General features: G+C 38.9%; 2 protein-coding genes and 1 long non-coding RNA gene across 3 annotated transcripts; 1 reads left to right on the top strand and 2 right to left on the bottom strand.

Moving 5' to 3' along the window:
- Positions 1-1,536: 1,536 nt before the first annotated feature.
- batf2 (basic leucine zipper ATF-like transcription factor 2) lies at positions 1,537-8,244 on the bottom strand. Its single transcript, XM_010774354.1, has 3 exons — positions 7,959-8,244; positions 6,544-6,651; positions 1,537-4,410 (listed from the first exon to the last, which is right to left on the bottom strand). The coding sequence occupies exons 1-3, from the start codon at positions 8,040-8,042 to the stop codon at positions 3,442-3,444; spliced, it is 1,161 nt and encodes a 386-aa protein (XP_010772656.1). The 5' UTR covers positions 8,043-8,244; the 3' UTR covers positions 1,537-3,441.
- A 1,482-nt stretch (positions 8,245-9,726) lies between these two features.
- arl2 (ADP-ribosylation factor-like 2) lies at positions 9,727-13,134 on the top strand. Its single transcript, XM_010774353.1, has 5 exons — positions 9,727-9,943; positions 10,266-10,376; positions 11,003-11,165; positions 11,384-11,464; positions 12,063-13,134. Exons 1-5 carry the CDS (start codon positions 9,879-9,881, stop codon positions 12,195-12,197), a joined length of 555 nt encoding a protein of 184 aa, XP_010772655.1. The 5' UTR covers positions 9,727-9,878; the 3' UTR covers positions 12,198-13,134.
- LOC104948193 (uncharacterized) lies at positions 12,496-13,943 on the bottom strand. Its single transcript, XR_798651.1, has 3 exons — positions 13,864-13,943; positions 13,650-13,681; positions 12,496-13,471 (listed from the first exon to the last, which is right to left on the bottom strand). It is a non-coding gene; the product is annotated as an uncharacterized lncRNA (long non-coding RNA).

The raw sequence follows: 13,943 nt of genomic DNA, 5'->3' as shown, positions 1-13,943 counted from the left end.
CGTGTATTACAATGCCGTTATGTGATGACTTCCAAAGAGAAAAGCAAGAACACTCGGAATAAAGTATTATTATTATTTTTAAAAAAAAAATCGGATATCATATCGCATTAACATCATATCCCAACATGCATTGCGGCTAAAACATCCAATCGACGAGCTTCAAGCTGAGGATCTTGGGTAATCTGTTCAGTGGGTGGTTTGTGGTGTGTATCGCTCGAAATGTCCCTTATAGGCCTATAGTCTGTTTCCGGTGACCTTTATTTACGGCTAAAAAGCATGCTAAAAAGCCCAAGATTATAGAATTAAACGAATAAATAAAAACAAGGATAATTGTGTGTTATTGTTGAGTAAATAACAGTGTGTTATTTAGAAAAGAATAACAAATTAGAAGGAAAAAAAGATTTTAAAAAATACAGATTTCAGTATTTTGAGGTTCTAAGTCCCATTTATTTTCCTCACAGACGGCAAAAAAAAGTCCGGTAGTTATACGATTTAAAATAAAAACAAATAAATAAAAAGATAAAACACTGGCATGTAATTTACGTTACAATACATAGAATGGTTTTGAATAATATATGAGAGTACAATCTACGTCACTTTACAGCCCCTCCCACTTTTGGGGAAACCAACGCTGTCGTTTGAACGGCGATCAAGCCTGAAGCCACAGAGATCTTCTTGTACTGTCCTTTGTTCTTAGAGGAAGTACAGAAACACGTAACTCTGGATTTGTTGTAATGTTTGAGGTGCAATAAACGACACAGCAGCTTTTTGGCATAATAAAACTGTTATTTTCTGCCTCGTCATTGAGAGTAACAGCTGGCGAAATTACAGCCTCGCCTACTGATTTCAAATGTGTGCTCTAAAATGATATTTATAAACGACTATTATCATTATCATAAGCAAGACAATAAATGGCAAAGATATAGAAAATAAACGTATTTGAGATACGTTCATAACGAACGTAACGTGGAAGAAAATACGTTTGTAGCTAAACGTAATTGAGAATGCAGTTTAGTTCTGTGGGAACGTAATTTTAAAAAAAAATACAAATGATTATGAATACAAATCAAATAGAAGAAGCCTCCCGTGAGTTACTACAAGCTATAAAGTAGATTTTAAAAACGTTTTATATAATAAAAGCTCACTGCTGGACCTTGTAGAAATGCGTGTGTGCACCACGACAAAAGGAGCCTCATTCACTTTACATTGGGGTTGTTTGCGTGGTGCAGAAACGTAAATGTAGCAAAGTTCGTGACTCCACCACGCAATGCGGTGTTAAGGAGTCGTGGTGGAGTCACGCATTCTGGTGAGATCAGGTTGGTTTCGGGCTGGGTTTCGCTGTGTCTCGCAGACGGCCACTGGGCTCGCAGGGAGGGGGGGAGTAGGAGCTCCAACAAGCCATTTAGGACAGAGAGTGAATACACATACAGAGATGCTGTATGAGAAACCAATGTGAGTTTGGAAAATTGCACAATATAAATCCATTTTAAGTATACCTCAACAATGGAATTATGATCAGTAGAAATGGCCATGACATGGGACCTTTAAAAGGAGGCTCCGGAAAATATATGGCGTAATAAAATCAAGGTGCACAGCCACTAAAATATTGAGTATAATATGTCTTAAAGATTAAAAAAAACAAAAACAAAACAACGACATGAGCACTTCACTGAGAAAAGTCAAGGGATCATCTCTGGGGACCATGAATATATGTACGAAATATAATGACTAAATGCATCCAGAAGGTGCTGAAGTATTCACGCTGAAATACACAGAACAACAACATCCTTCGAGGCACCCCACTAGCAGGGCTAAACAATTCCTGTCCAACACAATCTGCATATTGATGTCCTATTAAACTTATACTATATGCAACTCGTGTCAAACAATTAACGTATGGCCACATAAGATAACATATTTGAATGCTGAAAATAAAAGGTGTACAAGTTGCATAGAGAGTAGAAAAGGTTCCCAAAGTTGGTTGTATAACATCTTAAGTTAGCAAATTAGTTGCTTATTAATTCAACTGTCCATGGATATCATTTGAATCAAAACATTCTTGTAAACTAAGCAAAACTACACAATACATTTTTCAATAAAGATGTTTTATTCGCAACTAACTTTTGTATTACAACAACCAGTATTAAAGGATAAATATATTGCTCTAATGTACGGTAAATATAAAAAAGTCATAATTCACTCATACACTTCTATGTGGAGCACATGCATCTATATCCCTTATACCTACAGATATAAAGCTGAATATTCTGCCACATAAATCATCATTTGAAAAACAAAATCGTCATTTTCATACAATCATGATTCATATGTCTATATATTTCCTAACTGTCATCATATAAATTGCCTATGTAATCATTCCCATTTCTCACCAATAGGGAGCCCCGACAAAAAAAGAGCTGCTGGCCCTTTAAGACCGTCTGAGGTTATTTAGTAATGCACACATTCATTTAGATACTTGTAGATAAATCAAATAAATAATATAGATAACCAAACCGTTAACTATTAGAAATTAATCAAATCACCACACATCGACAGGCTGCAGACACACACAATCTGGGGCCCCTGAGGGTTTGGGGCCCTGGGCAGTGGCCTATTTGTCTGGTAATCACAAAGCAGATAAAAGAGCCAAATTAAAAATTAGTCATAAAGTAGCACACTTACAGGAAGTACAAATAATGCATTTATATTATTTTAAAATGAAGATTAAGATTTGTATCATCTAAAATGTAGAAAAATAAATAGTGATAGCTTTAAAAAAGTCTCAGCTAATTGAGTAAATGATCAGTAGAAATGTGTGAATAGTGTATGATGTGTATTTTAGAATAGTTGAAACAAATTAGAAGAACGTTTCCTGCCGTTATAAAACGACCATACTCGCCAGGGCAGGGCTGTGTGGTTTACTTTGGAAAATCGATGTCCACACATTCAGCTCCTGACACAGAATTTCCTAGAATTTGCAGGGAAGTGAGTATGCCGCCCAATTTGCAATAACAAGTCAGGGTTTGAATGTTGAATTATTTTCGCTGTGTCTTGTCTTTTGATTAAGGAAGGGATAAAAACACCCACCTACCTGACTTAATTCGAAACTGAAAAACTGTACTTGATGTTATTGCATGGTTTCGTCTCAACGGGCTTGTAAAACTATGGACAAGGGGCACATTCATTGAGTTTTTGCTTATGTAGAGTTTTAGGAAACTGAAGCAGAGGAGTAAAAAACGAATCCATTCTCTGAAAACTCAGCTGGATCATAAAAAAAAGGCAGAATTTCACAAGTCCATATTTTTTGGTGTGAAAAACCCCCTGATAATGCTACAATAACATAATTACGGTTATCTCTGCTCCACATTTATAACAGAGATCCTGCATTACACAAACTGGAGGTGATAGCAGTGTTTAAATACATGACTAAAAACATATAAATTAAAGGAGCATGTTTTCACATTGTGGCATGCCTTGGCACTGATGACTAGTCCCGCTTAGAATCCATTCATTGCCCTCCAGGAGCTCAGAGAGGGAGAAATCTCTCAGGGGATCCCCCAGTGGTGGCAGCGAGGGTGGGGGCGGAGGTATGTCAAAGCTGCTGGAGGTAGTCGGAGGCACGTAGAGGGGGCTCGGGACGGTGAGCCGGGAAAGCAGAGACGCAGGATTGAGGGTCAGTTGTCGACTATTTCTTGGCTTTAAGGCAAAAGCTGAGGCAGGGGGCAGCTCTGAGAGGGACTTAAGAGCAGGTTCTTGAAGAATATGCGGTAAAAGAGAAGACGGCAGTGTGGAATGTCTGCTCAATTGTTCTGTATGAAGCTGGTGCACATTCATGGGACTGCCTTGCACTGCTTTTCCTGCCACTAAATGGGAGTTTACATTAGATGAAGGGGTTAGAAAAGGAGCTTGTTTCATTAGAAACTCATTCATTGAGAAACTAGCATTTGCTAAGCTTTTATGGATGTTTGCTTGCTCAAATTTTGTTTGAGTGGGTGCAGGGAGGGAGCTAGAGGGGCTGAAAACAAGGCTGGTGCACACGGGAGGAGCATTTTTTGGCGGCCTTGATGCGGTTATAGGAGGAGGAACCTTGTAAAACAAAGAATGAGGAGAAGGGACCGCAGAGAAAGAGGCAGCGTAAGGAGCCGATACAGAGCTGAAGAGTTCAGTAGCCGAGCCACTAGGTGAGGCTAATGTTGAGGTTTTGGGACGAGGAGTTGAAGAGGAGAGTTGTTTGCTTTCACAGGCGGCTGAGGGGGGAACTGAGAGGTGGGTCGAGGAGCCGGATAAGGAGTCTTTGAGGAAGCAAGGCTTGTGGCACTCCAGAGCCGTTGTATAGAGGTTGAGTTCTTTCTTCAATGCAGCAATGTCCTTTTTCAGGGCTGAGTTTGATCTCTCCAGACTCTGATGCTCCTGAGAAGAAGAGCGGGGGGGAGGAAAGAGATAAGAGAGGTAGAAAAAGAGAGAAGAGAAGAGGGACAGAAATAGCAAAGAGTTAATGTCAAGCTGAGACTGTGGTGGAGGAAATACCAGGGGATTTTACTTCATTTGTTTGATATCAATCCAGTACAATTGTGTCAAATTCTTACGGTCCGTTAAAGACAAACATTAAAAGGTACATTTAAAAGATAAATATTATAGGAAGCAACACAAAAGGGGTAAAGATAAGCATTCAATAAAAAACTAAAGGATTGCATTCAAGGCGATTGCACACATTGCACAGGGGTGTAAAGTATAAAAGTGTTAGCATCAAAACATATGATCAAAATTAGGAGTGAATGTGGCAGGTGGTAAAGGTGGAGCTTTTTTATCCATACTCTTAAGGTAGCTTGTGAATTCACCAAGGTACGTTTAGGTCCTCTTCTTTAAGACTTCTCCTGACTGCTGCATTAAAAAAACAACCTCTGAGCAAATTGTGGAACTTAGAAAGAGAACTGAAAAATGTCTTTCTTTGAAAGAACTGCAATTTTAGTATAAAAGGAGATAGTAGGTAATGGAGGGACAAAACAAAACAAAGTCCCCTTCTCCCCGAGTCAAATTCAAGCTAACATCCCTGAAAAATAAACCTGCTTTTATTTATACTTTGTAGAATAGTTTTTTCCTGAAATATCAATCAAATAAATTCCCACTTTTGTTTTATGGCCTCATTGGGTTTCAGTGCAGCCGGAAAACACTTTTCTTCCATAACAGCCAGCATTCATGTCCAATGAGTATCAATAAGTGCAAGTGCAGACTTGAATTGCACTCTGAAGAATAGTGTTTCCCTCAAGGATAATACCTACAGTATACTCATGGTCACAGCAGTAGTAGTGAATCACATGCGCTGACACTTTAAACCTCTTTAGTTGAGGAGAATAATACTGATTTGTGGCAATGATGCTTCTTCAAAATTAACCTTGAAGACATGCAGAAAGAAAGTGAAAGTATGGACTCCTCCTGCCATATCTCTCTCTCTCTCTCACACACACACACACACACACACACACACACACACACACACACACACACACACACACACCACACACACAACACACACACACACACACACACACACACACACACACACACACACACACACCACACACACACACACACACACACACACACACACACACCACACACACATCACACACCCACACCCACACACACACACACCCACACACAACAACACACAACACACACCACACACAACACACACACACACACACAACACACACACACACACACACACACACACACACCACACACACGCACCTGACCAACCAGATAAAACAGTTGAGTTGACAGAGTCGCATGCCACTGAGGAGTAGATGCCAGAAGAGAAACTCCCCCAACCAGTGCGGGTAGTACGGCGCTCTGCATGTTTTGCTTCCTTTATGCATGTGAGGATTCATTATCGTCAAAATGGGAGTCATATAACCACCACTTTATGGGTTATGTAGAATCTTAGATCTTATATGAACCCCTAACCCTAGCTCCATGACAAAACCTTTAAAACCATGCATCATATATGATGTTTCAGGAGGGATACAAACCATTTTGTAGTCTGTTGATAATGACTTATTTTAAACCCACATCTAGAAAGAGTTTCAACAGTGTACTTTACAAAGTGTCAGGTCAGCACCCCTATTGCTACAACTCTTAATGTCTGAATATAAAGACGATGAAGGGAGATCAATCAAATATATATTTTACCCAAACGAAAGTAGTGTGTGTGTGTGTGTGTGTGTGTGTGTGTGTGTGTGTGTGTGTGTGTGCGCGTGCGTGCGTGCGTGCGTGCGTGCGTGCGTGCGTGCGTGCGTGCGTGCGTGTGTGTGTGTGTGTGTGTCTCCGGCAGAGAGGAAAGGCAGGGCCAATAGGGAGGGAGCACCAGAGGGAGTGAAAGCCTTTCTTCTAAAGCAGAGTATTTACAAGAAATGGCTCCAGCATGCTCTGGGATTACACAAGACACACACACACCGCAAGTCACACAGCCGGTGTGTGTGTGGGTGTGTGACAGAAGTCTAAGGAAGGAGGGAAGGAACGTTAGGAATGATTGTTTCGAACCTCGTGAAGTTCGTCCGCTCTTTCCGTTTGTTTTCTCCGGCTCTTCCTCGCAGAGTCTCTGTTTTTTTCTGTTTTTCTCCCTCTTTTTCCTGTCACTCCTTCTCTCTCCTTTGAAAATAAATGCAGCACACAGTAAATCACACACATCTAGGATACTCTTTCTAGTATACGCTGACACTGTGTGTATTTAAAGTACATTCTATTCTTGCACAATCCCCTTCCGTCTTGAAGGAATTTCCTCAAACAAGCATTTTTAGCTTTCTGAAAGATTGAATAGTTCAAAAGGTCATAAAGTCACAAGTCAAACCCATCACATGAAATTTCACATGGTTTCTTAATTAAAAAAGGACGTTTTTGGGTTAATTCATGAGCAATGCAGAGATAAAAAGACAAGGTCCTTTAAAGGGCAACCAATGAAGTGTAGACCTAAGTTTGTCTGTAAAACAAATGAAGCTCTCAAAGCTACATTCTCCCAGCACTGTGCTCGTCTTCAGTTTTCTTCATCAAATGGACCCAAAACGGAACGGTATGCACTAGTTATACATCTAAAAAGGACTACGTTTTCTTGCACTACTCAATACTGCTCGTCATACGTGTATGATTCGTGTAGACATTTAATTGCTCTTTTTACTGCATTGTTAGTGTACAGTTTTATTATTATGCTGCTGTGTTTATTGAATCTTTGTAACTCTGGCACTATAGTTTCCTTCGGATAGACAAAGTCCTATCTTATCTTAATTGGAGGTTGTCAAGTGCATTAAACTCAAAATGACAATGAGCTAATGTCAAATTGGAAACGCATCACTCTAAACAACTTAAACCTCTTGTTAAATACATTTGCTTTGTTATTATGTGCACTTTTTCTCTATATTCTTCTGTGTTTGCACAGCTGCCGGCCAGGCTTCTAAAGCACCACATTTTTAAAAGAAACGCTTGTGTTAATAAATGTTTCCGGATTATTTTCAGGTGACTGGCTGATTCTATTTAACGTATTTTTGGCAGGGGGGGGGGAATGATGTGCAGTGCAGTGCAGTGATCCCCCCCCTCCCCCTGGGACTTCCACAGCATATGGTGTCCGTCTCGACCAGGAAACCCCCCGGTTAATGACCCATTCTTGATGGGAAATGTGACTAATAGGACTAATAGTCACAGGGACTTACACTGTATTGAGCTGCTCAATGGCACTCCAAAGTAAGTTAGAATGTGCTTTAATTTAATTTAATTTAATCGAAGTAAAATAAGATTTATGTAATCAACATTTAATCTTATTATTGGCTATGTAATTCATTCACATGCCTTTTATTCAAATTAAAAAGAACCTATCTATATTTGGATATATGAAACTCCTCGCACAAGTAACTCAATAATAGTTGGTATTAGATGATCTGATGCTTGATTGATTGAGAAGTACTCACAGATCCAGGGGTGTTGCTCTCCCCAGCTGACACCGAGCCGGGGCTGGACAGATCGTACCCGGTCCCCATGAATAACGGGGACATGTCTTTTCCTCGGATTGCAGGATTCACCGAGCCATGATCCTCCGAGCCATTCAAACTCTGAAGCTGTTGAGAAAACTAGCGCGCAGCAGCAGCTTGGAGTAGTTTTAAGGACTCTGAATGAAGGAGGATGCTAAACCTATAAACCTGCTTGATTTGCTAAATAAAATGATGCTTGATGACTTGTTGCTTCTTTGAATGTGTGTCTCGGAGTGAAGCGCACCGGTGCTTTAAAGCGCATGAGGTTTGGCACCAGACGGCTGATGATGCAACATGGTGATACTGATTCTGTTTCAGTTTCGCTTTATTTTAAACTGACCCATTGCAAGAAGGTGCTGCAGGGAGGGTGCTGCATTCACGTGTCGCATGTTAGTTTCACGGTTCAAGTCTGTATCACGCTTTTTGTATAGACTCAGTGACAGAAACCGGATGTTTAGGTGGCAATAAGAAGAAAAAACAGCAGAGTGAACTGAAAATATGAACATATTGTAAGTCATGGATGTTTCAATAATCCATATTTTGACAAATCCCCCCCTAATCTATTTGATTGTGTGTTTTCTGCAACTAGCTAATGTAGGCTAACTTTTGAGTGCCATATAAGTACATTTTCCATAAGCATCCCACAGCTGCGTTGTCTTGCCTAATATTTTCTATGGCACACGAACGCATCATTATAAATGGGAAAATGTGTTGGGTACACCGGAACAGGTCTAGGCTGGATGGCCATATAAAGATGAAGGATGCTCCTCCTTCACGTGCGGGGGATTTCTCAATCGTTTTTGCCAGGAAATTCAATGCCAAGCCCCCGGAATATATCCAACCGGTTGTTTTACCGCTTTTCTGCAGGATGTGATGTAATATAGGATGTAACTCTTTGGCTTAATATCTTATTAAGAAAGGAAAAGGAAAACATAGCCCACATAAAAAGGTTTTACATTTTATACTTATTGGTTTACAAAATTGATATTGACATCCTTAATACTTTTATGTGACAGTTATGTTCATTTGGAGAATAAGAACTTAGTGCTTAAATTGGAAATGTCATAAAGATCATGTAAATATCATATATCCATTAAGCTGAATTCTTAAAAGATATAGCTATTGCAAACCTGTAAAAGTAACTTGCCTGTTATTATAAATAATACACATTTTTAAAAAGAAAATTATAAAATGTTGACAAAATAACATTTTAGGAAAAAATGTTAAAAACTTTTGCATTGGGTTTTTTAAATGTACAGAAAGTCTCATGGGATCAATGCCCTGCCATCTAAAAGTTGTTTAGTCTCTCTGCCTTTACTCAAGTAAATAACACAATCCAGTTCGAACTTCTAACTGCTAAACTATTACCGTAAGGAACATATTGAGGACTTAAAGAAGGAAATACAATGTGAAACATATACAAGGATACTACAAACAAAATATTTAGGCTATAGAAGTGTAATTAGAGTTTTCCAATTATATCGCTAATTGATAACGTCTTCTATTATTTTTTTTTTAATTCAAAAGTTAGCTTTAAAATATGTATTTTTGAAACAAGCGTTGACAGGTTTTATATTGTTTTGCATGTCATTCCACGCGGGACACACGGTGGCGCCAAACGGCAACTACTACAAGGCCGCACCTTAAAATGGTCACTGACCAATCAACAAGCTTGGAACGTCTGCAACAACCAAACAATGTACGCGTTCTACCAATCAGTCTCCGCGTGGCACAGGATCATAAATACAACCTCTTCCTGGTTGACAATGCTGCGTATGGATGCTAAATATATTGAATACAAAGCTATAAATCAGTAAAATCGTTTTCTATAACATCTGCAGTTGAGCGGATACTTTCGCGATGGGTTTACTAACGATTCTAAAGAAGATGAAGCAGAAGGAGCGGGAGATGAGGCTGCTGATGCTGTATCCTTTCTGTAACTAGCTTAGCTAGGAAAAAGGTAGCATACATGTATGTATAGCAACGTGAATATTTTAACTTTATTGGTGTCAACAACTTAAAATCGTGGACAGAAAATTATATCAGTGTGTGATTAGATACAACAGGATAACGTTTGTGAGGTTTGTATAGCGCATTTTGTGCTGTATCATGGTACCTTGCTAACACTGTTAAGTTAACTAAATGTGGGTGAATGATAGTTAAAGTCCTATTCATTCATTCATTAAAATTAATATTTAACAGTGAGGTGTATGTGAGAGGGTTGTTTCTTTAACCTGGTGCGTGCAGAGGTCTGGATAACGCGGGGAAGACGACAATCCTGAAGAAGTTTAATGGAGAAGACGTGAGCACCATCTCCCCGACGCTGGGCTTCAACATCAAAACACTGGAACACAAAGGGTAACACGCGAAATTATCCATGCGCACACACAGTGGGCCTTATCATAAATAAGCTATAGCATATGACGCACTTTCCACCTGACATACAGCACGGTTTCTCTCTATAGGCAGTTTTTCACATGTGTACATATTTAATTAAATGCTGGAATAACTGAACATGGGACCACTTTTTCTGTATGTTCACTATTAAATTGTAAGAAAAGACAGTAGTTGCATGACTTAAAGCACATACTGCAGCTGACCTTAGAAAAGTGTTGCCATGCTATGAATTGGGACTTACTGAATCTATTTATGGCATACCAAAGAGCATGGTGATGTGGCTATTGAAACACTGGGAGGATATGCGATGATAACTGTTTGTATCTCATAAACTATCACTATTACATACTTTTGGTTATATATGAAAGTTAAGATTTAATAATATGCACAGTGAAACATTCTTGATTTTGACTTTTAAGAAAGATAACATGTTTGTATGTATTCTGATAATAGCCCAAAGTACCAGGCATTTTATTTACCTTTTTACATTAAAGCATTCACATATGTTTCCAAGACAGGAACAGGATACATTACCAGGCTGTATTTCTCCAGTCTACATCCCAATTTCCTCTCTCTGTGTTTTCTAGGTTTAAACTGAATATTTGGGATGTAGGTGGACAAAAATCGCTGCGCTCCTACTGGAGGAACTACTTTGAGAGCACAGACGGGCTGGTGTGGGTGGTGGACAGCGCAGACAGACTCAGACTGGAGGACTGCAGAAAGGAGCTCAGTTCACTGCTGCTGGAGGAGGTGCAAACCAACACACATACTAGTTTCAAAAGAAACTGCAAGAGTCCTAAAACCTGGAAATGAGTCAGCATTTTGGCAAGCACAGCCACAAACTGAGATATGACTGTAAATAGCTGTCTTTTTATTCTTGCACAGTTTGTAGCTGAAAACAACGTTGTTGTTTAACTTCTGTATCAATATTATATTAATCTGTTTAATTGTGTGTCCTATCCATGCAGAGGTTAGCTGGTGCAACGCTGCTAGTGTTTGCCAACAAACAGGATTTACCAGGAGCCCTGTCGAAAGAGGCGATACAAGAGGTGAGACTTATTCCAGATGAACGTTTTCACTTCAAGTAATAACCAGGGTGTCCGCGAGGTCTTAAAAAGTAGAAAATAGCGAAAATTAAGGCTATTAAAAGTATTAAATGGCATTTTCCAAGGTATTACATTTTGTAGCTTGTTTTCAATAAGTATATAAATTGTCCAAAGAGGTTGTATTCTACAGTGTGCCTGAATGTAATCATTGCGTAGGTGTGTAGTGTGATTCTGTGTAGTTTTATTTATGGCTTTCCGTTGGATTTGATGTCATCTGAACAGGACATTGCACGCTCACTGCTTGATAGCGCGCAACGGTCCGTTTACAGTTGTTAAACATCGTTATGGGGAAACGCAAGTTTGCGTCCAAATGGTTGGAAGATAAGGAGGAAGGATAATCAATACTGTATATAGTAAATGTGAGGTAAAGTGTGTCGCCAATGTAAACGGTTAAAACTCAAAGTGGCGATGAGGTCTTAAAATGTATTACAATTGACTTCAGGATTCCTGCATATACTCTGATAACTGATACATGTATTTTCATTGTTGCTGCATCAAATTCTTCCTGTCTGATGCCTGTTCTTGCTGTGTTTCCCTGCAGGCTCTGGCCCTGGATGACATCAAAAGCCATCACTGGTGCATCATTGGTTGCAGTGCAGTAACAGGAAAGAATTTGTTAGCTGGAGTGGACTGGTTATTAGATGATATCGCTGCAAGGATCTTCACCACTGACTGAGATTGTCCCAGATTTCTTTATTAACAGCTGCCTCATGTTTAATGGGTGACACGACTCCAGTTTCATCTGAATCCATAGTTCCAGAAAACACACCTGGATTATTTTTTTGACAGTTGTGGATACCACATTTTTAGTTTAAGAGATTTAGGGTTTGAATTTGTCAAAATGACCAAGTAACAACCTATTACAAGTTTGTTTACAGCATGCCATGAACCTTCTCCCAGTTGCTCTCGTACCTTGCATTAGTGTTCTAATACATTGAAATGCCTTTTGAATAAATATTGAAAGGAAATAAAGCTGCTTCTAAAGTAATTTATTAAAAGTTTGCAACAATCCTCAATATTTTAATGGCAACAAATGATTTTGTTCACATCACAAGCACCTGAAGGTCCGACTACACATGCCTCAAGTGTCCCTTTGTTACTGAACTAAGTGTGAGGTTTGTTTCAATGCCACTTTTGACAAACATTTTCCATTCGTCTGGTGTAAAGTAGGTAGATTTACTGTACTCAAGTATAATTTTGACATACTTGTAAATGTTGCTACTTTCTTCCTCACTACAATTCATATGTAAATAGTGTACCTAACCAGATTAATGTGAAATAACAAATATTTTAGTTAAGCCTGGGGTAAAATGCACAAACTACCCTCTAGTAAAATTAACACTTATAAGCAAAACATGATCTGATTGAGAAATGGGCTAATCTGCATAGTGAGTACTTTTGGTACCTTTAGATGCCAATACTGTTGTATTTCATTTGAGTAACATTTTAAATGCAGAGCATTACAACACTCAATTACAAGATCTGAGTACCTTTCCCACCGCTGATCTGGTGTCAACTAATGCAAATAAGCAACAGCGCTTTAAAATGGCAAAATATATTTGACACTAAAACTGGTTACTTACATTTTCACAAAAAAATAAAAAATGCACTAGTCAAACTAATCAGAAGTTAACATTTCCTTGTAATTTTTCAAGCTATATATTGCTCACTTGTGGTTGGAAAAATCTGGATGCCAATTGTCCTTCGATCTTTACTGAACAAACTTCTACACCACGCCATGTCAACTGGGTGTTAATAAAGTATATCACAGCTAAGAGTTGTCGTACACTTATTTATTTGGTATCAAATTCCAGCAATCTGGAAATAGAAGTAAGGATTTAACTGCACTGCAAACTAACATTTCCAGGAAAGGCTGTACCACAGCTTGGCAAACTGCAGGATTGTGTTAAAACAAGATGGCTTTGGATCTCTCTTCATGACAACCGGTTCCTGCAAAAGAAGAAAAGCTTTTTAGAATGGTAGCCCAAAAAATAAATGTTTTAACAACCATTGGTTTATGTTCTGATCAGAGGGGTAACCAATCAGTCATGAATTTTCAGACTGGGGCGGTAATAAAAAACTCATCACTTCTCCATGCTCTTTTAACATTTTGATGTTAAATTCTTACCTTAAACCTGAAGCAGCAGATCCAGCTGGAGCCTGAAATTACAACAAATAAAAACTTAAAACGTTTAAAGAAAGCAAGACACTAAATTAAATGTCATCTTTAAATCAGTTCGGTAACCAATCAGTCATGAATTTTCAGACTGGGGCGGTAATAAGGAAATCATCACTTTAGAAATTAAGACTGCAGTTCTGAAAGACAATATTTTATAATGTACCTGCAGCAGTCCTGCACCTGTTCCCCACACACGACTACAGTCAGACGGCGTCACACCTGCAACAAGTAAAGGACGAGTTA

This window comes from Notothenia coriiceps, unplaced genomic scaffold (genome assembly GCF_000735185.1).
Source record: "Notothenia coriiceps isolate Sejong01 unplaced genomic scaffold, NC01 NC01_scaffold00013906, whole genome shotgun sequence".
Lineage (NCBI taxonomy): Eukaryota > Metazoa > Chordata > Actinopteri > Perciformes > Nototheniidae > Notothenia > Notothenia coriiceps.
Note: the sequence above shows the minus strand (reverse complement) of the source record. Positions and strands in the feature narration are given on the sequence as shown.